This window comes from Carcharodon carcharias, chromosome 13 (genome assembly GCF_017639515.1).
Source record: "Carcharodon carcharias isolate sCarCar2 chromosome 13, sCarCar2.pri, whole genome shotgun sequence".
Taxonomy (NCBI): Eukaryota; Metazoa; Chordata; class Chondrichthyes; order Lamniformes; family Lamnidae; genus Carcharodon; species Carcharodon carcharias.
The window spans coordinates 125,268,610-125,291,350 of NC_054479.1; the positions used below are offsets into that span (position 1 = coordinate 125,268,610).

The 22,741-nt window shown below is 41.5% G+C and overlaps 1 protein-coding gene across 1 annotated transcript in view; it reads left to right on the plus strand.

Annotated features, from left to right (window-relative positions):
- LOC121286323 (interferon regulatory factor 6-like) overlaps nt 1–14,957 on the plus strand; it is a 43,186-nt gene extending 28,229 nt beyond the window's left edge. The window contains exons 5-9 of the mRNA XM_041203398.1: nt 708–747; nt 2,855–3,145; nt 4,843–5,235; nt 13,191–13,309; nt 13,830–14,957. Of these exons, the coding sequence (XP_041059332.1) occupies nt 708–747; nt 2,855–3,145; nt 4,843–5,235; nt 13,191–13,309; nt 13,830–14,027 (1,041 nt within the window). The 3' untranslated portion in view covers nt 14,028–14,957. The remainder of the gene's footprint in view (nt 1–707; nt 748–2,854; nt 3,146–4,842; nt 5,236–13,190; nt 13,310–13,829) is intronic.
- The last annotated feature ends 7,784 nt before the right edge of the window (nt 14,958–22,741 follow it).

Consider the following 22,741-nt stretch of genomic DNA (forward strand, 5'->3'; position numbering starts at 1 on the left):
TCACCTATAGGGTTGAAAGTAAACCCTTTCCAGAAACTGCCTCAAACTTTGAGCTTATAGAATGAAATTATTAGGGTAGGATTTCAAACCTTGACTTACATTCCCTTGAGTTAGAAGGTCAAGAGGTGTTTAAAATGATTAATGGATCAGATAGACAAATACAGAAAAACTACTTCCTCTGGTAAGAGATGCCAGAACAGTGGGGCACAACCTTAAAGTTAGAGCTAGACCGTTCAGGGGTGAAATCAGGAAAAACTTCTTCACACAAACAGGAAATCTGGAACTCTCTCCTCTGTAAGACTTTAGATGCTGGGGGTAGATTGGAGATTTCAAGACGAAGATTGATAGGTTATTGTTTGAAAAGGATATCAAGAGATATGGAGCAGTTGAGGTACAGATCAGCCATGATCTAATAGAATAGTAGAACAGGCTCAAGTAGTTAAATGGTCTCTTCCTGTTCCTACGAAGCCATCGTGATCCTCTTCCTAACCCAGGGACATTGAGGCCAATTGTTGTGTCTGACTAGTACCCCATCTGAGATCACTCTTACACATAGAATAGAAGCTGGGATCTTGCTGATGGGTAGGGCTCAGATCACACGTAGGCTGCTCTTGGTGTGACTTGCAATTTTTTAAAAAGAAGTAATGTTTCACAATGTCTTAAAGCTCAACACCATAACAAATTTGTTTCTCTTTATATTTTTGCAGCAACAGCTCCAAGTTTTGTTCCCATCAATGACTTTAAAAGGTAAGAACGGGCTTCACCTTTGCTTTTGAGATTCTTGGCAAAGGAAACAGGGAAGTGAATTACTTGGTGTGGGTTGAGGTTACTTCTTAGGCAATCCCTCACGATTTAGGATGATTTGTTTTCACTCCAGTTCATTAGGTTCTGAGATGACTGGTAAGTCCAATGCACGATCTGTGGACTCTGCCACATGCAGGGCAGGTGTTGCTTGGAGGATCAAGTAGATAAGTTGTTGAGAGCCGTGTGTGCTCTCTGATGTTTCAACTTTGCCTTTGTATGCTCCCAGCGAGGTCTCTCGATGTGTTCAGTGCCTTCCCAAATGAACCTTCTCCATTTTAGTCAGTCACATATCAGTGAATTGGCAGGGATATTTGGAGGAGACCCCTAAATAATTTCTGTTGTCTTCCTGGGAGTCTCAAGCCACTGGGTATGGAGTAGAGCAGTTGCTTCCAGAGTCTGGTGTCAGGCTTATGAGTGACATGACCTGCCCAACAAAGCTGGTTTTGAGTGATCAGTGTCTCAATGCTGGGCATGTTAGATTGGGAGAGGACCCTGCTCTTGGATTGCCTTTCTTGCCACCAGCTTTGGAGGATGTCACAAAGGCACAGCTGATGATACTTCTCCAGTGCTTTGAGGATGTCCAAGTCTCCAAAGCACATAGGAGCGTGGGCGGGCTGAGGATGAGATCCTGGTCCTCAAGTACTCTTTCCTCAGTTGGCCGAAAGCTGAGCTGGCAGATTCAGAGGCGCTGATGAGTTTTGTAATCTATGTCTGCCTTCATTTGAGAGGAAGCTCCCAAGTTATGGAAAATGGCCCACATTTTCCAGGATCTCGATCTTAATTCATTGTTGCGGGGTGGGGGGGTGGTGGTGATGGTGCTGAGCTGTGTGAGGTGCTTGGAAAAGGACCTTCGTTTTTCAGGTGTTTAGTGAAAGGCCCATTTTCTCATATGCTTCGGAGAAGGAGTCGACAAAGATACAGAGCTTAGCTTTGGAGAGAGCGCACAAGCGCCATCTGCATCCTGAAGATCGGTGACTGAAATTTGAGTGGTTTTGGATTGAAAGCAGCGTAGGTTGAACAGTTTTCTGTATGTTCTATGAATTATCCCCACGCCTTTGGGGTAATTTTCTGGGTATATGGTGGTTCCGTTGGTGAGGATCACAGCTTGTGTGTCATCGTGGAGTAGGCTGAGGATGGCAACAAATTTCTGAGTGCACCAAATTTGGGGAAGATACTCCATAAGCTTTCACATTTGACAGAGTCAAAGGCTTTTGTGCAGTCCAAAAAGGCCACGTACAACGGCTGGTGCTGTTCCTTGCATTTTTCTTGGATTTTCTGAGCAGTGAATATCATGTCTGTGGTGCCTCACGATGGGTGAAAACTGCACTGTGACTCTGGAAGGAGCTGTTCAGCAGTTGAGAGGAGGCAATTGAGGAGGATCCTTGTGATGATCTTCCCTGTGGCACGCCGCAGAGAGACTCCTATATAGTTAGTGCAAATAGACTTATCTCCCTTCTTCAGTATAGTTATAATAATGGCGACTCTGAGAGTCCCCAGCATGCTGTCCATTTCCCAGATGAGGGATTTGAGATTGTGCAGCCAATGCCAGGAGTGTATCTCCGTTGTGTTTCAAAACTTTGGCAGGTTTTCCATCTGCTCCAGATTTTTTTCAGCTGTCAATTGGCTTTTTCAACTTCGCCCCGGACTGGGGTGGTGCTAAAACTGAGCCAGATGGGGTATTGAGGAATGGAGTTTAGGGCGTTCAAGCTAAAGGCAATATGATTTAAAGAGTCCTTCAGAATGTTCTCCCCAGTGAACATTGACTGCCTCCCTGTCCTGGATAATGGACTTAAATGAATTTGCACAATTAGTGTCAGTAACAAGCTCTCCCAGGTCACTTAAAGTACAGGTTAAAGATTCCTCTACAGCGCCCTGTCAAACACCGCAGGGCAGGAACAGCATGGTTTAGACAGAGAGTAAAACTCCCTCTGCATTGTCCTGTCAAACACTAAGGCCAGTGCTTGACCCAGTGTTCCACTAAATCCTTCATCTTGCTTTTTAAGAAAAATATTTTCACTTTTACATTTCCTCTCTTTTTGATTTGTGCCAGATAATGCCAGCCTACCACCATACCCAACACAGACCTGGCTGAAACAGGAAGTTACGGTGCCCGATTCTTGCATGAATGGAGGACTTTCTAACCCGACACTTCCACAAGGGGACCTCACCCATGCAAATCTTGATCACAGTGAACTCTCTCAGCCCAACCTTGCTCATGGAGGCCTCATTCAACCAAATGCCCCTCCTATCGCTCAAGGAACTCTTAATCCGCTCCCAGCACAGCAAGTGGACCAGTTCCCATCAATGACCACATCTGAAATGTTTATCAATTCTCTGCCGTGTAAGTTATTGTTTCTTCTCATTGGCTTCCTTCTGTATAACATGGACATCGCTGCTTTGCATTCAGGAGGCATGTTACTTCATAAAGAATCAAACATGGGGTCTTTAAAACATTTAGGAGTGGAAATTTTACTTTCACGTGCTAAATGGGCATTATTGCATTGGCAAACTGTTATAAACCCTGCTTGATATTCAGTTCTATTGGAGGCGGTGAATCTGAATATCCTGTAGGGAATAGAACCAACAGTTGACACAATCCTACCCATTGGAGGAGATGGGAATAGAAAATTATGCTGATAGGGTGTAAGAAAGCTTATGTGTAGTATACATACCAGCATAGACACTTTGGGATGAAAGGCTTGTTTCTGTGCTATAAATTGTATCCAGTCCTTTGATTAGGACTGAGATGAGTTTCCTTCTTTTAAGCTGTTAAGGTGTGTGGAGTTTGTTTGTGTCACAGTTGAGTTTCATCCTGCCTTTGCTGAACATCTATCAAGTAATTTGCCAGGAATGAAGCCCTGCAGAGTTCTAACCTCTCCCGTAGCTTAAAGAAAGGACATAATTACATAGTACCTTTTACCATTTCAATGTCCCAAAACACTACTTCAGTTTAAGTACCTTTACAGTGTAGTCACTATTGTAACGTAGGAAATGCAGCAGCCAATTTGCATACAGCTAGCTCTCACATATTGCAATGAGATGTATGACCAGGTTTTTTTTTTTTTAAAAGTGAGGTGGTTGAGACCAATAAAACCCTTGCTCTTCTTTAAAACAGTGATGTCTCTTTTAACATTTCATCTGAAAGACGCCATCTCCAACAGTGCACTTGGAGTCTTAGTCTGGATTATGTGCTTGTCTCGAGTGGGACTTAAATCTACTTCTGACTCAGGGGCAAGAGTGCTCCTACAGAGCCTAATAAGAGTCAACCACATTGCTGTGGGTTTGGAGTCACATGTAATATGATTTCCTTCCCTAAAGGGACATTAGTGAACCAGATGGGTTTTTACAACAATCGGCAATGGTTTCAGGGTCATCATCAGACTTTTAACCCCAGATTTTTTCACCATCTGCCATGGGTTTCAAACCTGGGTCCCCAGAGGATTGCCCTGGGTCTCTGGAATACTAGTCTAGTGACAATACCACTATGCCACCACCTCCCAGCACAGAAACAGGCCATTTGGCTCAACTGACCCATACCACTGTATATGCTCCTCACGAGCCTCCTACTCCTCTTAACCCCAACAGGCGTAACCTTCTACATCTTTCCCCTTAATGCGTTTATCTAGTTTCTCCTTAAATGCTATGCTATTTGCATTAACTACCCCATGTGATAGCACATTCTCATGAATCTTTGGGTAAAGAAGTTTCTCCTGAAATCCCTATTAGATCTATTAGTGACTACCTTGTTTTTATGGTCTCTAGACTGGGGTCTCCCCAACATGGAAATATCTCCATATCTACCCTATCAAACCAATTCATAATCTTAAGGACCTCCATCAGGTCAACCCTCAGCCTTCTCTTTTCTAGAGAAAGGGACCCAACCTGTTCAATTTTTCCAGATAGATATAACCTCTCAGTTCTGGTAACATTAATCTTTTCTCCAGTGCCTCTATATTCTTTTTATAATATGGAGACCAGAACTGTTTACGGTAATCCAAGTGTAGTCTAACCAAGGTTCTGTCTCTTCCTCTGGGGCAGTGACTGACCTGGATGTGAAGTTCCAATACCGGGGCAAACAGATGGGATCGTTGATCACCGTCAGCAACCCTCATGGCTGCCGCCTGTATTATGGGGACCTAGGCCCTATCCCAGACCAAGTGGAGCTCTTCGGACCCATCACCCTGGAGCAGGTCCGTTTCCCCAGCACGGACCAGGTCTCTCACGAGAAACAGCGATTTTACACCAATCACTTGCTGGATGTCATGGACCGAGGTCTGATCCTGGAGATCCATGGGCAGGACATTTATGCCATCCGCCTGTGCCAGTGTAAAGTGTACTGGTCTGGGCCCTGCGCTATTGGAGCACCAGGACCTAACCCTCTTGAGAGGGAGAAGAAGATCAAACTCTTCAGTTTGGAAAACTTCCTCAGTGGTGAGTTGGCCAATTTTTCAAAAAATTGTTAATTTTATTTTGTGTGTCTGAAAAAAGGTCAGGGATGCTAGTCACAATAAGTGGTTGTTGTAGAAGAATTAATCCAGGCTGGTCTTTTGGTTAAAGCGGTTTATTTTCAAGACAGCTCCTCAGTGTTACTGACTTCTAAATAGCTTCCACACAAAGTGTTCCAGCTGTAACTTCTTACTCTGTTTAGGTGGGATAATCAATGCCCATCACCTGTTTAACTAGCAATTGTCTTTAACAAGGTGATTGCCATGCAGTGTGATTATTTATATATTGACAGATTCCCCTTTTTTTTAAATTAAAGCTTTGAAAAAAAAATTCAGTTTGAAACAAACAGAAGGAAACAATGTATTTCCACATCTATAGCTGCTGTATTTCCTTTACCAAATATATATATATCATTATAGCATAAGATGCCCCTCTTCCAATACATTTAATAAATTTCTTTAGGCAGGCACTTCTTTTTGCAAAACAGCCTGATGGTTGGTGACTTGTGTCAATCCATTATATCAGTCCATTAGATCTCTCATCTCTAACATTTCCTTTATGCTGGCTAGGTCTATTCTTAGCCTTTTTTTCCAGTGACACTTTTTGTCAAATGAACATTGTCTCAAAGAGACTGGTTATCAACATAACATTCTATGGGCAAACTTTCCCACGTTGCCCCTTATATAATATTTCTGTCAGTAGATTGGATAAGTAAACCCCTGTTTCTATTGCTTCTACTAATGCCAGCGCTTCAGCAGCTAAGATGCTTTTCATTACCCTTTTTATTTTCTTGGCCTCCCAAGCGAGCGGGCAACATTTTTCATTCTTTCCCATCAAGAATATGATAAACCCTGCTGTGCTAGAGTACCCGGCTGGGAGATTGGCATGTGAAGCATTGCTAAAAATGACTAACCTCATACCTTCTGGTTCACCCAAGGCTGGAGACTTGAGCACACAAGTTTAATTTTTTTTAGTGTTGTATTTGCTCTTAGAACTTCCTCAACTGTAGCATGTTTCATCATGGTACTCAGCTCCAAATACATCATAACTAGCGTCAGGTCGAGTCATTAATTTCCACAGCTTTCCTTCTACATCACCAGCTTCTTTGGGCAGTTTAAAAAAAAAACTTTGCTTTGAAATTTCTCACCCTGCAAAAACACAGCCTTTATAATCAATCGATTAGCACTCCCAGCAATATGATGCCAAAATAGCTTAAAAAATCTTCAAACTCACTTTCCCGCAGTAGGCGAGTCCATTCTGACATCCTGATCCCCTAGTCTCTCTTCAGAGCCTTGAGCTACTAATGTCACTTTGGCCTTATTTGTGCCGTCTGGAAATACCTTTTCTGTACAGATCCATCTGAGAGATAAAGCTGGCTGTCCTCTCAGGTATTTTCAGAAAAAACCCAAATTCCTTCCAACTTTCTAATTCTTTCCATTTAGTTTCCTTATCAGCTTATTTCAGTTTATAAAGACCTCTACTTCCATTGAGATTCCTAGCTTGCTCTCCAGTCCTTGTTAAGCTACGGCCTCTACTCACATTCCTCTCCCTTTCTGGAATACTACTATATGATCTTTCTCCCATGCGAACAGAACCCCGTTCGCAAGTCTGTCATTTTTTTCTAGGGTCACGACCACCTTCTGGTCCACTGTCAGAACTCATACAGCGCTTTCTGGGTTTCCACATCTTTACCTCGGTTCGTCAATCGGTAGGTCTTGTCTCCTGTCCTTCATCCTGCACATTTAGCCAACGGTTGTATTTACCAGTGGTCTTTCCTGCTCTCCCTATGATGGTGGCATGTATGTTACCTTTGTTCCTACTTTGGGTAGTTGCCATTTTGGACAAATTGTGTTATCCTGTATCTGTGTTACTTTGTTCATAATCAACCCTGTATCTGCCATCATCTGCTCCTCATAACTACCGTGTGTGCGTGTGTGTAGTGCATCATGCCTCCTTGCTTTCTATATCCTGTTCAGAACCTGTAAAGGTATAGTCAGTACTGATTAACCACGAAGAATGTACCCTAACAGTTTGTTGGAATGTTGTACAATTACTGCTTTCCCATCACTCCCCATTACCTTGCCAGGTCCTTTCCACTCGTTCCGGCCTTCCCTTTTATAATATACCATGTCTGCTTGTCTAAACTGTATTCCCGATGTTATTATGCGGTGTTGAGATCGCCGAATTTTCTCCGAAACCTCAGCTTTAATGAAAACTTTTCAGCCCTCATGCAAAGCATCCAGATGAGCAGAAAAAAGGTGGAGCTAGTGCTAGTCCCTTCTAGAGCAGGGGTAGAATCTGACAACACCAAAGGCAACTTGGATTTCTTCCATACATCAACTGATGCAGACTGTACTCCTCAACCATTTGCAAAGAGTTCTTTGCATGCACTGCTCATGCTAGCGCCATTCACAATTTACAATCTGGTTGATCAGCCAATATTTTATGTAACATGTCTATTACTGCATGGTTTCTTTTGCAAGCCCATTACTAAATGGGTTCTCAGCTGCAGTGTGCATAACTATGATGTTTAAATTTTCATACTTATCTCAAAATTCATCATTGGCAAGTTCCCCACCATTATCTGTGAAGAACTTCGTTGGTGTTCCTAAACTTGTTCCTTCCAATTTCTCCATGACTTTATCGACAATGTTCCTTTCATCTTTACTATGTATTATAATGGATAGGTTAAATCTGGTTGCCATATCTATGAAGTGTAGTTAAAAAAAAACCTCCATCCTTGTCCCAAACTTTCAAGTCCATCATCACTGCATCGTTAAACTCTCTGGCTAGTGGCAAGCTCACAATAGGACATGGTGGTGTCTTACAATATTTAAGACAAATTTCACACTGAGCAGTGATTTGTTTAATAAGATCATCATATCCTTTATCGACCACTCCCACACCTTGAAGTAGCGTCTTCAGTTTCTGTGGTGCCAGATGTGCAAACTGTTTATGTAATTTCCAAATGATCTTTTTGTCCACCAAATTCTTATTCTCAGCAGTTAACAAAACTTCATGAACTCTTTGATGAGAAATCTTTGGCTTCCTTAGTGGCAAGCAGTAATGGCTTGACCAAGTAAAATATAGATCCGTATTTTTTCCAAACATGACTGCTCTATCATTCTTCATATCCAACATCATCCAAGTCGTCTTCACCACAGATCAACTTAACATTAGCAGTATCTCACTAGAAACCACATCAGTACTGATAAACAAATTAATCCCTGTTATCTTACAAGGGAGGACCACCCGTTTGGAGGATGTTAATGTATTGTCATCTCCAAACCTGAAGCAGGTAGAGCTTTCATACTCCGTGACCTTCCACCGATCTGCCTCAAGAGACTCCAGTTAGCAGTCAAGCCAGTCTATGCCACAGACTGTGGAAGTGCAACCACTGTCCAGAACTGCACAGTTGAAGGAACCTACCATCAAGATACTCATCACTGATTCAAACTCTGATCAATACAATTCCATCATGGCAGTCACCATCATCATTTTCAGTTTCAGATGAATCCATCTTGTGGATAACTTCAAAAATATAGTTGGCAGTTCGTCGTGTAAATGATACTGGGAATCACACTGGAACACCGATTAACCATTTCCCGTGCATTTTTTGTGTTTAAACACCTATGGTCACCATCCCAGACATGCTTTTTGTCCCGTCTCTCAAAATGGCTAGGGTAACGATCATTTTCAGACCTCCTGTCATTAACCCCATCTTTGTATTGGAATCTTCATCTAATATTTGGTCGACCTCAAAATTTGGCTACCATTGAAACCTCTACCCTTTGTTTCACAGAATAGTTGTTTGCATTTGCTAAGAAAGTGGCTGGGAACGACTGTTACCCCAGAAATTTTTTAGGGCAGCAGCCATTTGATCTAGGAGAGATTCTCTCCTCCGGCACTGAACCCCTGTTAGTAGTAAAAGATCATTGACGTGGGAAATGCTAGCACAGTCCAGTAATTTAAACACCAATACCGATTCTGGAATTTTGAGCTCAATTCCCTGTAGTCTCCTGGATCATTTATCAAAATCCATGATATATTCTTCTACGGACTGATCATTTGATTTCCTAAACCTATCAAAGATGGTCCAAGCTTCATATGTTTCCAATAACTCATCCTTTTTGTAAAACTTATCCAAAAATTGTTGCAGAAGGTTCAATCCCTTTTCATGATCCAAATCATTCACTTTCCACTCCAAAAATACCTTACTCCTTATCTTACTTTTGGCTGGTAATGAAAACATCAATGCCATACCTTGCTTCTTCCGGGGTAATGAAATAACCCAGGTCCACATCTCAACTTCAGCCTTCCATTGCTGATAAGGTTCAGACTCAGAAAAAAATTGGTGGATGGTCAAAGTTTGCGATTTTACACCGTTCTTCAGCCATTCCTTAACTTAAATTGTCAGCAACAGTACACTCCTTCTCCCCTCAGAGAATTGAGACAAAAAACTTCATACACAGCAATCAATCACCAAAGCTTAAAGTTTATCCTCTGCTACTGTGTTAGTCACAATAAGTGGAAGAATTAATCCAGGCTGGTCTTTTGGTTCAAGCTGGTTTATTTTCAAGACAGCTCCTCAGTGCAAGTAGCTTCCACACAAAGTGTTCCAGCTGTATCTTTTTATTCTATCTAGGTGGGATAATCAATGCCCATCACCTGTTTAACTAGCAATTGTCTTTAACAAGGTGATTACCATGCAGTGTGATTATTTATACATTGACAAGGGACACGGTGTTGATAATTGAATATTTCCCATTTTGGGCACTCAGTATCTATGTCAAACACTTCCGTCTCAGGTATAATGTGATTAAATGCAACGTAAACATCACTGTCATTCATCCTAACAACTTACTTTAGCCCCAATCTCAGAAGAATGTTCCCAAATGAATCAGTATACCTAGCACTTCACACAACATCAGGATGTCCCAAAGTGCTTTCTAGCCAATGAAGTACTTATTTCGAAGTGTAGCCAATGTTGTAATGTAGAAAGCACAACAACCAATTTTCTTATAGCAAGGTTTTGCAAACAGCAATGTGACAATGAAAAGATAATCTGCTTTTTAGTTATGGTGGTTGAGGGATAAATATTGGCCAGACCACTGGAGAGAACTCACCTTCTCTACTTTGAAAAGTGCCATTGGATCTTTTACTTTCACTTGGACATACAGATAGGGCCTCATCTGAAAGATGGCAACAATGTTTATATGGAAACCTTTAACATAGTAAAACATCCCAAGGCATCTCACTGGAGCAATTACTACAAAAAATTTAACATTCTGCCATATAAGGAAAATATTAAGGTAGAACTTGGTCAAAAAGTAGGCTTTGGGGAGCATCTTAAAGGACAGGAGGGAGATAAATGGACTGAGAGTTTTTGTGAGAGAATTTCAGAGCTTAGGGCCAAGACAGCTGAAAGCACACCCAACAATGATGGATCAAAGAAAATTGGAGATGCATAGGGACCAAAACTGGTGGAGCACAGAAATATTGGAGGATTTTAGGGCTGGAGGAAGTTGCAGAGATTGGAAGTGGCAATACCATGGAGGGATTTGAACACAGATGAGAATTTTAAAACTGAGTTGCTCCCTCAGTCCTGCATGGGGAATGCCTGTCTAGATTTTGTGCTTAAATTTCTGAACTAGAAAATTCACGACCTTCTGACTCTGGGTAGGAAAGCATGGCCATAGGTGCAAGAGCAGCAGCATGGTGGGGTTACACCTTCAACACAGTACAAAGGTCATTTTTCCAGGTAACCTTACAATCTCACAGCAGCAAACAGGGAGGATGCTCCAATCAAGAGTCTCCCTGTGGCAATAAATTTCATGTTTATAAGAAATGTGGAAGAGAGTTAGGGTTACAGGAAATCTTATTTTCCAATATTGACAGGTTCCTAGATACTCTCTGCAAATATTGACTCACTCCGGGGATCCCCTGCAAGTATCGACTCGTTCCTGGGGATCCCCTGCAAATATAGACTCACTCCTAGCAATGTCCTGTAAATATTGATTCACTACCAGGGATCTTCTGTAAACACTGACTCAATCCTGGGAACCCCTGCAAATATGGTCTCACTCCTAAGGATCTCCTGCAAATATGGACTCACTCCCAAGGATTCTGCCATTGTATTAAAACAATATTTATCAAACTCATAAATGACATTCTGTGCAACTGTGACAAAGGCAAACTATTCTTCTTCCTCCTCTGGAGCTGCCTGCAGCCTTCAAAATGGTTGATTCTACCATCCTCCTCCAAACCGCTCTCTGCTGTCATGCAGCTGGGAAGGACTGTTCTTACATGGTTCTCTATCTAATCATAGCCAGAGTATCACTTGCAGTGGTTTCTCTTCCTGCTTCTACACCATTACCTCTGATGTCTCCCAAGGAAATATCCTTGATTTCTCATCCACATGCTATCCCCTTGGTGACACCATCTAAAATTACAACGTACATTTTCACAGAATAGAATATTCTGGAAATAGTCAGCAGGTCTGTGGAGAGAGTTAATGTTTCAGGTCAATGACTTTTCTTCGGAACTGGGAAAAGTTGGAGATGTAACAGGTTTAATGCAAGTGTAGAGGCAGGGAAAGGGTAAGTTAGTTTTCAAATGCACACTGGCAACACCCAGCTCTACTTCACCATTTCTCTCCAATTCCTCCACCATTGCTAAGTTGTCTGTTTGGCATCCAGATAATCAGAAATTTCTTCCAATTAAATATTGGGAAAACCAAAACCATTGAGCCCGATTTTTAACTCTGTGCAAGTGGATGGGTTCTTTAATTACTTAAAATCTCGCCTATTGTCTTCGGTCTCCATTAGAAACTCGGTTCTCTAGCCACTGACTCCATCTTTCTCTCTGGCAACTGTCAGAGCCTGAACTAGACTATTTGCATATTCAACCCTGTGATGAGCTTCCAGCCACATCCTCTGTAACATCACCTGACTTCACCCCTGCCTCAGCTCATCTGCCACTGAAACCCTCATCCAAGCCTTTGTTAACTCCAGATTGACTATTTCAATGCAATTCTGGCTAGCCTCCCATATTCTATCCTCCATAAACTTGAGGTAATCCAAAGCTCTGCTGCCCATGTTCTACCTCGCAAGAAGTCTAGTTCACACATCACCCCTGTGCTTGCTGACCTACATTGGCTCCCAGTTAAACAACACCTGGATTTTAAAATTTTCATCCTTGTTTTCAAATCCTTATTTGGCCTTGCCCCTCCAGTTCCACAAACCTCCAAGATGGCGACACTCCTATAGTTCTGGTTTCTTCAGCACCCCCAATTTTAATTGCTGCACTATTAGCAGCCATGTTTTCAGCTGCCTAGGCCCTAGCTCTGGAATCTCCTCCCTAAACCTGCCTGCCTCTCTTTCCTCCTTTAAGGCAATTCTTTAAACCTGCGTCTTTGAGCAAGCTTTTGTCCGTCTGCTGTAATATTGCCTTATGTGGCTTGGTGTCAAATTTTGTTTCATAACAATCCTTTGAGGTGCCTTGGGATGTTTTATCATGTTAAAGGCACTATATAAATACAATTTGTCTTTCTCTTCCTCATCGTCATCCTCGCCCCCAGCAAATATTGACACGCTCCTAGGATCTCTTACAAATGACAAATGATGATAAGCTTGTTCAGAGGCAGGACTTAGTGTGTCTGAAGGAGGAAAGGGGGTCTAGGGAGAGGATTCCAGAGCTTAAGGCTCAAACAGCTGAAGGCATGGCCACCGATGTTGGAACAATTAAGATTGGGGGTGCACAAGGAGACAGAATCAGTGGAGCACAAAGATCTCAGAAGGTTGTAGGGTAGAGTATGTTACTGAGATTGGGGATGGACAAACCATAATGGAATTTGAAAACAAAGATGAGAATTTTAAAAGTGAAAGAGCACATTTTTAAAACATTTTTTCTCCTTTCAATGTTGTCCCTTCCTTACACAGAATTGATAATGTACCAGAAAGGACAGACTAGTGTTGCCCCGCTCTACGAGATCCAGCTTTGCTTTGGTGAGGAATGGCCAGATGGTAAACCCAAGGAAAAGAAGCTGATCATGGTGCAGGTAACAGGGCAAGATGGGATGGGGCAGGGTGGGTGGTCAGATTCTCTGAGCTTGGAACCCTGCGGATCCTATTGGAGCTTGCTGACATCTCTGGGCACGTACACAAAGAACGGACCCTTGGGTGGGGTATCGGGAGGCTGCTGTCATCTTAGAGTGGACACCTCCCTGGGGAGGATCCCACTCTCCCCATGAGGGATTCCACTATGTGGACACCCTTCCCAGGGAGCATCCTGAGATCTAGACTCTGCCTGTGAGGGATCCCCATGTCCGGATGCTCTTGCCATGAGGGGGCCCTTGTTTAAAGACACTCCTCAAAGAAAAGATCTTCGTCCCAAAAGATTTTGCTATTTATAGAGGTGCTGTGATGGTGAATTAGCCATTCTGGGATGTCCCAATGGTGAGATTCCTACTGCAAAAGATGTCCTGATGCAGAATCCGTCTTTTGGTTGTGAATTTCCTTTTCAATATACAATATGATGATTTGACACTCGATCTTTTCCCTTTCTCTGGCATGGTTCAGGTGATTCCAGTTGTGGCACGGATGATGTTCGAGATGTTTTCCGGGGAGTTGTCTTTCGACAGTACAAGCATCCGTCTGCAGATCTCAAACCCGGACCTCAAGGACAACGTGGTGTTTCAGTTTAAAGAACTCCATCGGTTACTTCAGTCCCAACAGGGCCAGGGCCAATGGCCGATGCAGCCTGCCAACCTACAGTGAGGTTACAAAGCGCACAGCAAGAGGAAGTAAACTACCCAGAATGCTGCCATAATTCTCAGGCCCTGGCTCTAAATCTGCTGCTGACATCCTTTGAGGAAGAGACCGAGATCGAGCGCAGGCAGACAGTGAGGCAAACCCTCGAGCTTTCTGCTCTTAATGCAGAACTCGGAGTGGGAGTGTACAGGACGACTGAGCTCTTCTTATTTCTTCAGCATGATTTGTGCATTTGCCTTTTTATTATTGCCTTCTCTTTAAAGAATTAAGGGCTGCTTCACCCTGCTTCTATCAGATTGGACGGCATAACAACTGTTCAGAGACAACTCATTCTTAATCCTAACTTTAATAAAAAGCACCTGTCAATGGTTTTAAGGCCTAGGATTGTGTCTAGAGATGACCAATTCCTTTTTGTTTAGAGATCAGATCTCACTGTGTGTACATATTGCAATCTTTTAAACTTTGAGGATGATGAGGAGAGTAGATTTCACATCACAGGACGCTGACTGTATCCTCCAGAGGGGATTCCCTGTATATCACTCCTTGTGTAACCAACGGTGGTTGCTACTGTTATGATCACTGGTTTGGTTTGGATTTCAGAACTTGCAAAGTTGATAACAGCAGAATCAGGAACCATCCAGTTTTCTCTGTGTCTCTCCATGGTACCAACCCCCTATGTTCTCCATATTTTGTTTGGAATGTTCCTGATATATAAATCTTTTGGTTTTTTAAGTGTTTTGTACACTCATTTTTAGATTAGTCTATTGGTAAATTTAGAACTTCTGGATTATTTGTGTCTTGTATTATGACCCTGGACCAGACTCCCAAGTTTTTGGTATGATCTGGTTAGGGACCAATAACTTTTTGTTTAAAGGTTTAAAGCAGGCTAAGTTTGAGATCCAAGAGGCTTGCTAAGAGAATAAAGGCATAAAATTCCATGGATTTTGAATTATCAAAATAAACTTTACTATACAAAGTTAGAAAAGTAAAGCAATTTACAATATGTATAGCTTATGCTCTAACATTCAGAATTAACATGCGATACATATGAGTTAACAGACAAACTGTGATCAAACACTCCACAGTACCCATCAAAGTAGAGATGTGGCTAAGACAGATTCCATAGATTTCTCAGCAATACACCCAGACACCAGGGACACTGTGAGTCACCAAAACTCATTTAAAAATCTTTCTCCTTCACAAAGGATTCCATTTCTGCACTTTCAAACATCTAGCCTTGAAACTCCCTCAAAGTCACTCCAACTTGGACTACCTCAACAACTGCTCACCTCCCAGGGTTTCAATCTCCTCTTCCAAGACTACGTTCCCCTGGATTCCTGAATCTGCCCGCCAGCCTTTAACTACTGGTATAATTTCAGCTCTCCAGGTCTTCTCCCAAGCCCTCTCTACCTGGAGCCTGCCAACTCCGAGCTAACAACAGCACTTCAGCTGTATGGGGGTAGACAACTTCTTTTTCGACTGTGCCTGACTAAAAAATACCTACTTTTGGATTGATCTGGGTGACCTATCAAAATTCTCCCAAATTACTACTCAGGAACAAATATAACAAGCAATGGAGCATCCTGTATTTTAAATGTTACAATCTCCACAGGCTGCTAGCTTACTCAGCACACATGATTAGAGAAAAATGGATTCTATCACATAATTTTCCTTGGAAGAAAGAAAGCTTCACTATAGTGAAGGTTTCTTTAAAATGGCTTTGAAAATACAAGTTCTTATCATCATCTTCCAACAAATAACTTAGTACAGACTGTATAGCTAACCTTTTCATTTATACACAATCGGGATTAGCAGGATTTAAACAGCATAGTGCTAACAGAACTCAGAACCTGCCTTTTCTCCCACACACTTTCTTTAAAGTCTGATTAGAACACCAATAATTATATGGTTGTTTCCCCTAATCTTTTCATAATCAACCAAGGATAGTGAAGACATATTAAAGTTCTCTTTGAAAACATCTTGACCAAATTGTATTTCTATTTTGTATCATGGGTTTTTCAACCTTTCTGGTATAACTGCCAACCAACACTCTGGCAGACTTTCCCTTTTCACATCTGGATGCATATTAGACACGCTATGTAATACAAATAGCTTTCACATAAGTTTCACAACTTTAAGAAAAACTCTATGTTCTTCCATATTACTCTTATCTGTTGATAGAAACATGCCTTCAATGTGTCCTTTAAGTTTGCCACAAAAACCATATGATAATGAGCCTCAAAATTATCTTCTTCAATCACTTCCTTCAGAATATGTTTTCTTGTTTCATTGTTTTGATCAACACCAGATAAATAAACCTGCACTGAGGGAATTTTACTCCCTTTACTCATCATTTTCCAGCATATGCAAGAGATGAGCCACAGCCTTCTGCATATGTTCATGTTCTTCTTGATTCTTGAAAAGTGGAACCTACGTCTCCATTTCTTTTACAATTTTATCCAAATATTTGTTTATTATCATTTTCCAAGTTGATTAATCTTTTCATTCATCTCAGCAACTATTTTGTTGAATTCAGTTGTCTTTGTTAGAGTCATCTGTAGAACCTTTATACAATTTTGAAAACTGCACATGGGCATTCACTCATTTCAGAATCTTTCCTCCATGGTTACCGACTGCTCCATAGACTTTTCCAATTCAGTCATTAGATCCTCAATTTGTTTCTTAAAATTTTCATTAACTACCTTTAGAAGTCTGGATCTGCTCTTCCATACCACATATCTCTTCCTTTTTGTTCTTCAGATTGCATCCAAGTTCAAAATTTCACTGCACTTTTCATGACAAAGTTCCAACAGTTCATCAACCTTGGTTTTTAATTTGACATTCAGCCAACTTTTCTGATTCATCAGCAACCCCTTTTCCTGTTCCAGGCATTTTTCACGATACTTAATAGAGGCTTCTAATACTTGAAGTTTCTCAAGTTTTATTTGAAGATCTGTCTTTGTTGAATTTGCTTCTACAAATGTATCATTTAGACTTTTCAAGTCCTCATTCAAGTGTTCTACTTCTTGTGACCAAATGTTCTCACCAGTTTTTGATTTTCATTAGCAACTTAATCTTTAGTGTGTGAAAGTTGGGTCTCTACACTGATGAGTTTTTCCTTAGCCTAATTCCTCTCTCAGCCTTTGACATTCTTGCATTTCGGATATTAATTTTTCTTGGTCCTGAGCTAGCGGTTTTTCCACTTCATCCAGTCTGTCCTTACAAGCTTGGACTGTAGCTACTGTGCAATTCAGGATGTTCCTCCTGCAAATCTGTGTCTCTCATCTCAGTTGGCCCTCTGGAAACTCTCGGAGATGCTAAGAATTTCAAATCATTACTCAGTACAAAATCTATGCCTTCCTTGATAAACTAGAAACAATTCACACCGTAACAATTCCATTTATTAAGTCACTTTGTAAACACAAAGGGAACAGGTTCATAAGTTCCTATTACTTTCCCTTTCAGCAAACCAGCTGGAACACAAATCATATCATCAGCTACCATCAATGACTGATCTGCCCCAGCAGCTCTCAAAATATTAATTTATTTACTTGCTTTGTTGGAGGAGTAAAGGAACATTTCCCTCTTCGAGACAAAACCTCTAAAATCTCCAGAAACCTGGCTCACTTTAGCAGCATTCAAGGAAGAATCCCCTGACTATCCTGAGCCACATTCACCATTCTAGTAGGTTCTGAGGGAACACGTTTCACTTATACTATTGCCATTGTTTTAACACCCATTTCCTTTTCTGAATTCTCCTTAAGGATCCCTATTAGTGCCATTGGTTTACCGTCCAGCTTCCGACAATTGGCTTTGAGACATCCTGCCTTATGGCAATAAAAATATACTGGTTTTTTTACATCACTTTTATCCTCCACGATATCATATTGATTGACTGGACTGGCTTCTCTTAAACCACTTAGCATGAGCCTTTCTTTAGCCAGTTCATACTGTCTGATCTCTTTCTCTCCCTGGAGCTCAAGATCAAAGCTTTCACCTTTCTCTTTTTCAAGTTCGTGCTTTCATTTCTCTATCTCATTCTATCTTGAGCTGTTTCATCTGCAACTGAATCCTAGCTAACTCAACTGAATTGCTATCCAGATTAACTTTTCCTTCTTCCATTCCCAAATGCTGTGCTATTACCTCAATTATGTCTGTTTTCCTAGCCCCTACTTTTAACTCTAACCATTCTGCAAATGCAATTGACCTAGCCTTGGTTAATTGTTGCAAATCATTCAGGGGTAAATCTCTCTCCAGAAAAGTCTGAGCAATTGACAAAACTATTCTGATTTTCAATCAGTATAGTCAAAGTTACTATGGAAAGCTTATCAACCTTGGCCTCAGCAAGTACCAGCACTTGTACCTGTCTGTGGATTCAAAATTCCAATTTTATGGTAAAATCTTGGACTAGACTCCCCGAGTTTTTGGTATTATCCAGTTAGGGACCAGTAACTTTTGTTTAAAGTAGGCAAAGTTTAAGATGCAAGACTGTTGCTAAGAGATTAAAGGAACAAGATTCCACGGGTTTTGAATAAACAAAATAAACTTTACAAAGTTAGAAAAGTAAAACCATCTACAATATATATAGCATATGCTCTAACATTCAGAATTAATGGGGTACATATGAGTTAACAGACAAAATGTGGTTGAACGCCCCACAGTACACATCAAATGCCAGATGTGGTTAAGACAGATCCATTGGATTTCTCAGCAACCCACCCAGATGTCAGGGACACAGTCACAAAATCTCATTTAAAAATCTGTCTCCTTCACAAGGGATTCCACTTCTGCACTTCCAATGATCTAGCCTCAAAACTCCCTCAAAGTCGCAATGATTGGGACTTCCTCAATGACAATACCTCCCAGGGTTTCAATCTTGTCTTCCCTAGACTACGTTCCCCTGGATTCCCGTGTCTGCACTCCAGCCTTTAACTGCTGGTATAATTTCAGCTCTCCAGCGCTTCTCCCGAGCTTTCTTTACCTGGAGCCTGCCAACTCAGCTCCTCAGAGCTAACAACAGCACTTCAGCTGTATGGAGATAGACACCTTATTTTTCAACTGTATCTGACTAACTGTGCCTGACTAACAAAAGAACTGACTCTTGAACTGATCTGGGTGAGTTATCAAAACTTTCCCAAAGGGTCCCACCTTTGTTACTAGACAGGAACAAATGTAACAAGCATTGGAGCATCCTGCACATTAAATGTTACAATCTCCACAGGCTGCTAGCTTACCCAGTACACACGGACGCAGAAAAATGGATTAATTCGCACTCCAAGGTGAATGTATGGGGAATTAGGGCTGTGGGGGCTGGAAGATGCAGCTCACTGACATTTAGTACTTGCTCGGCTGACCTGCCTTTCAGGGAATGGATGCTGTCAGTGGCACTACTTGAACGGTGAGGCTCAGTCACAGAATAGTTTGTGATCCTGTCCTTCCAATCTGGGATGTGTCTGGAGGGAGCACTTTGAGCTGTATAACACTTGGATACAGTACTGATGAATACAAGTTAGTCATTGTGCAACACTGGGGTACAGTATTGGTGAGTACAGATCTATCTTTGTGTAACACTGGGATACACTACTAGTGGGTACAGTTCTTTCACTGTATGATGTGGGTGCAGGTCTTGGCACTGTATAACAGTGAGGTATAGTACAGATAGCTCCAGCTCCCTCAGCTCTGTTCCATTCTAGTAAATATCTTGTGTGTCATCTCCAAGGTTTTAATATCCTTCATAAAGTCTGGTGCCCAGAATTGAATACACTGCTCCAGCTGAGCCCTTACCAGTGATTTACATGGCTTTATCTCCTCCTTGTAGGCTTCCCATTGCTTATTTCTGTAGACAGGATACTTGGAGCTGGATTGAAACAAAGCAAATTAATCTCGACCAGTGGAGTGGCATTCTTCCTTCCTTTCTGACAGAGTGGGGCCTGATCTTGTCTGCATCAGCAAACTCCCTGGAGTTTTCTATCCTGTGGTAATATAATGGGGGTGAAGTGTTAACTGTGCAGATGCTACATTGGCTCGATGGGCCAAATAGCTTTTTTGTATAGTGATACGCAAGCCTGGAAGGGACCAGTGCTGTTTCAAGGAATCCCATACTATACTCCATCACATATCCTGCTTTCACTAGAAGCTCCTTCTTAGATGGGAACAGGAGGCCACTCAGCCCCTCCAGCCTATTACACCATTCAATTAGATTATGACTGACTATGCACATTCCCCACACTCTGCGTAAAGTAGTTAAATATAAACTTGAGTATTACTGAAAAAAGACGTCAAAGCTTTTCGTCTTGCATTCATCGGGACACTTCGCAAGAATACCATAAGACATAGGAGCAGAAGTAGGCCATCCAGCCGATCGAGTCTGCTCCGTCATTCAATGAGATCATGTCTGATCTGATAATCCTCAAGTCCACTTTCCTGCCTTTTTCCCATAACCCTTGATTCCCTTACTGATTAAAAATCTGTCTATCTCAACCTTGAATATATTTAACAATCCACCCTCACAGTCCTCTGCGGTAAAGAATTCCACAGATTCACTACCCTCTTAGAGAAGAAATTCCTCCTCATCTCTGTCTTAAATGGGCGACCCCTTACTCTGAGATTATGCCTCTGGTCCTAGACTCTCCCTCAAGGGGAAACAACCTCTAAGCATCTACCCTGTCAAGCCCCCTAAAAATTTTGTATGGTTCAATAAGGTCGTCTCTCATTCTTCTAAATTCCAATGAGTACAGGCTTACTCAACCTCTCCTAAGAAAAGCCTTCCATACCTGGGATCATCCTAGTGAACCTTCTCTGGACTGCCTCTAATGCCACCATACCTTTCCTTAGATAAGGGGACCAAAGCTGTTCACAGTATTCTACGTGTGGTCTAACTAGTGCCTTGTACAGTTTTAGCAAGACTTCCCTATTTTTATACTCCATTCCCTTTGAAATAAAGGCCAACATTCCATTTCCCTATTATCTGCTGAACTTGTATGTTCCCTTTTTTTGGGATTCTTGCACAAGATCTCCCAAATACCTCTGTGCTGCAGCTTTCTGCAGTCTTTCTGCAATTAAATAATATTCAGCTCCTCTTCGTCCGGCAAAAATGCATAACCTCACATTTTACCACATTATATTCCATTTGCCAAGTTTTTGCCCACTCACTTAACCTGTCTATATCCCTCTGTAGACTCTTTGTGTCATCCTCACCATTTGCCTTCCCATCTATTTTTGTGTCATCCACAAACTTGGTGATAGTACATTCACTTCCTTCACCTAAGTCATTCATATATATTACAAATAATTGTGGTCCCAGCATTGATCCCTGTGGCACTCCACTAGTTACAGGTTGCCATCCTGAAAATGCCCCCCTTATCCCAACTCTGTCTTCTATTAGTTAGCTAATCCTCTATCGATGCTAATATATTACCCCCACCACCAGGGACTCTTATTTTATTGAGTAGCCTTATGTGCGGTGCCTTATTGAACACCTTTTAGAAATCCAAATATATTACATCTACTGGTTCCCCTTTATGTATCCTGCTTGTTATCTCCTCAAAAAATTCTAATAAATTTGTCAGGCATGATTTCCCCTTCATAGAGCCACGTTGACTCTGCTTGATTATATTATGCCTTTCTAAATGCTCTGCTATTACATCCTTTATATTAGACTTCAACATTTTCCCAATTATGGATGTTAAGCTAACTGGCCTATAGATAACTGGTTTTTTTTGTGAATAAGGGCATTACATTGGCAGTTTTCCAATCTTCAGGGACTTTTCCAAAATCTAAGGATTCTTGGAAGATTACTACCAGTATATCCACTATTTGTATGGCTGCTTCCTTTAATATTCTAGGATGCAACCCATCAGGTCCAGGTGGCTTAATGCCCTTTAACCCCATTAGTTTCCCTAGTACTTTTCTCTAGTGATAGTTACTGTATTTATTTCCTCCCCCCGCCCCCACCCTTTTACATTGATTATTTAGTATTTTTGGAAGGCTATTAGTATCTTCTACTGTGAAGACTGATGCAAAGTATTTATTCAACTCCTCTGCCATTTCCTGGTTCCCCATTATTATTTCCCCAGCCTCATTCTCGAAGGGGCCTATGTTCACTTTGGCCTCTCTCTTCCTTTAAAGAATATTTAAAGAAGCTTTTACTGTCCGTTTTTATATTACTTGCTAGTTTACCCTCAATGTTTATCTTCTCCCTCTTTACTATTTTTGGGTCATCTTTTGTTGGTTCTTAAAACTCCCCCAATCCCCTGGCTTACCACTAATTTTTGCCATATAGTATCAAATTGAAAGAAAAAACATACAACCCTTAATTACCACTGGGATATACCTTTGTTGTGAGTCATGGACTATGTTCTTAAACGTCTGCCCTTGTTCGCCAACTGTCTTTTCTGCTCAGCTCCTTTCCCAGCCCACTCCAGCCAACTCTGCCCTCACTCATTTGTAAGTACCCTTATTTTAAGTTTAGTTGCTTCTGACCCAAGTTTCTCACTCTCAAACTGAATGCTAAATTCTACCATGTTATGGTCACTGTTTCCTAGGGGATCTTTTACTCTGAGACCATTTATTAAGCTTGCCTCATTACACATTATCAGATCCAAAATAGCCTGATCCCTGGTTGGATCCACAACACATTGTTCTAAGAAACTGGACCCAATACACTCTATGAATTCTTGATCGTGGCTACCTCTGGTTTTCCCAATCTACATGAAGATTAA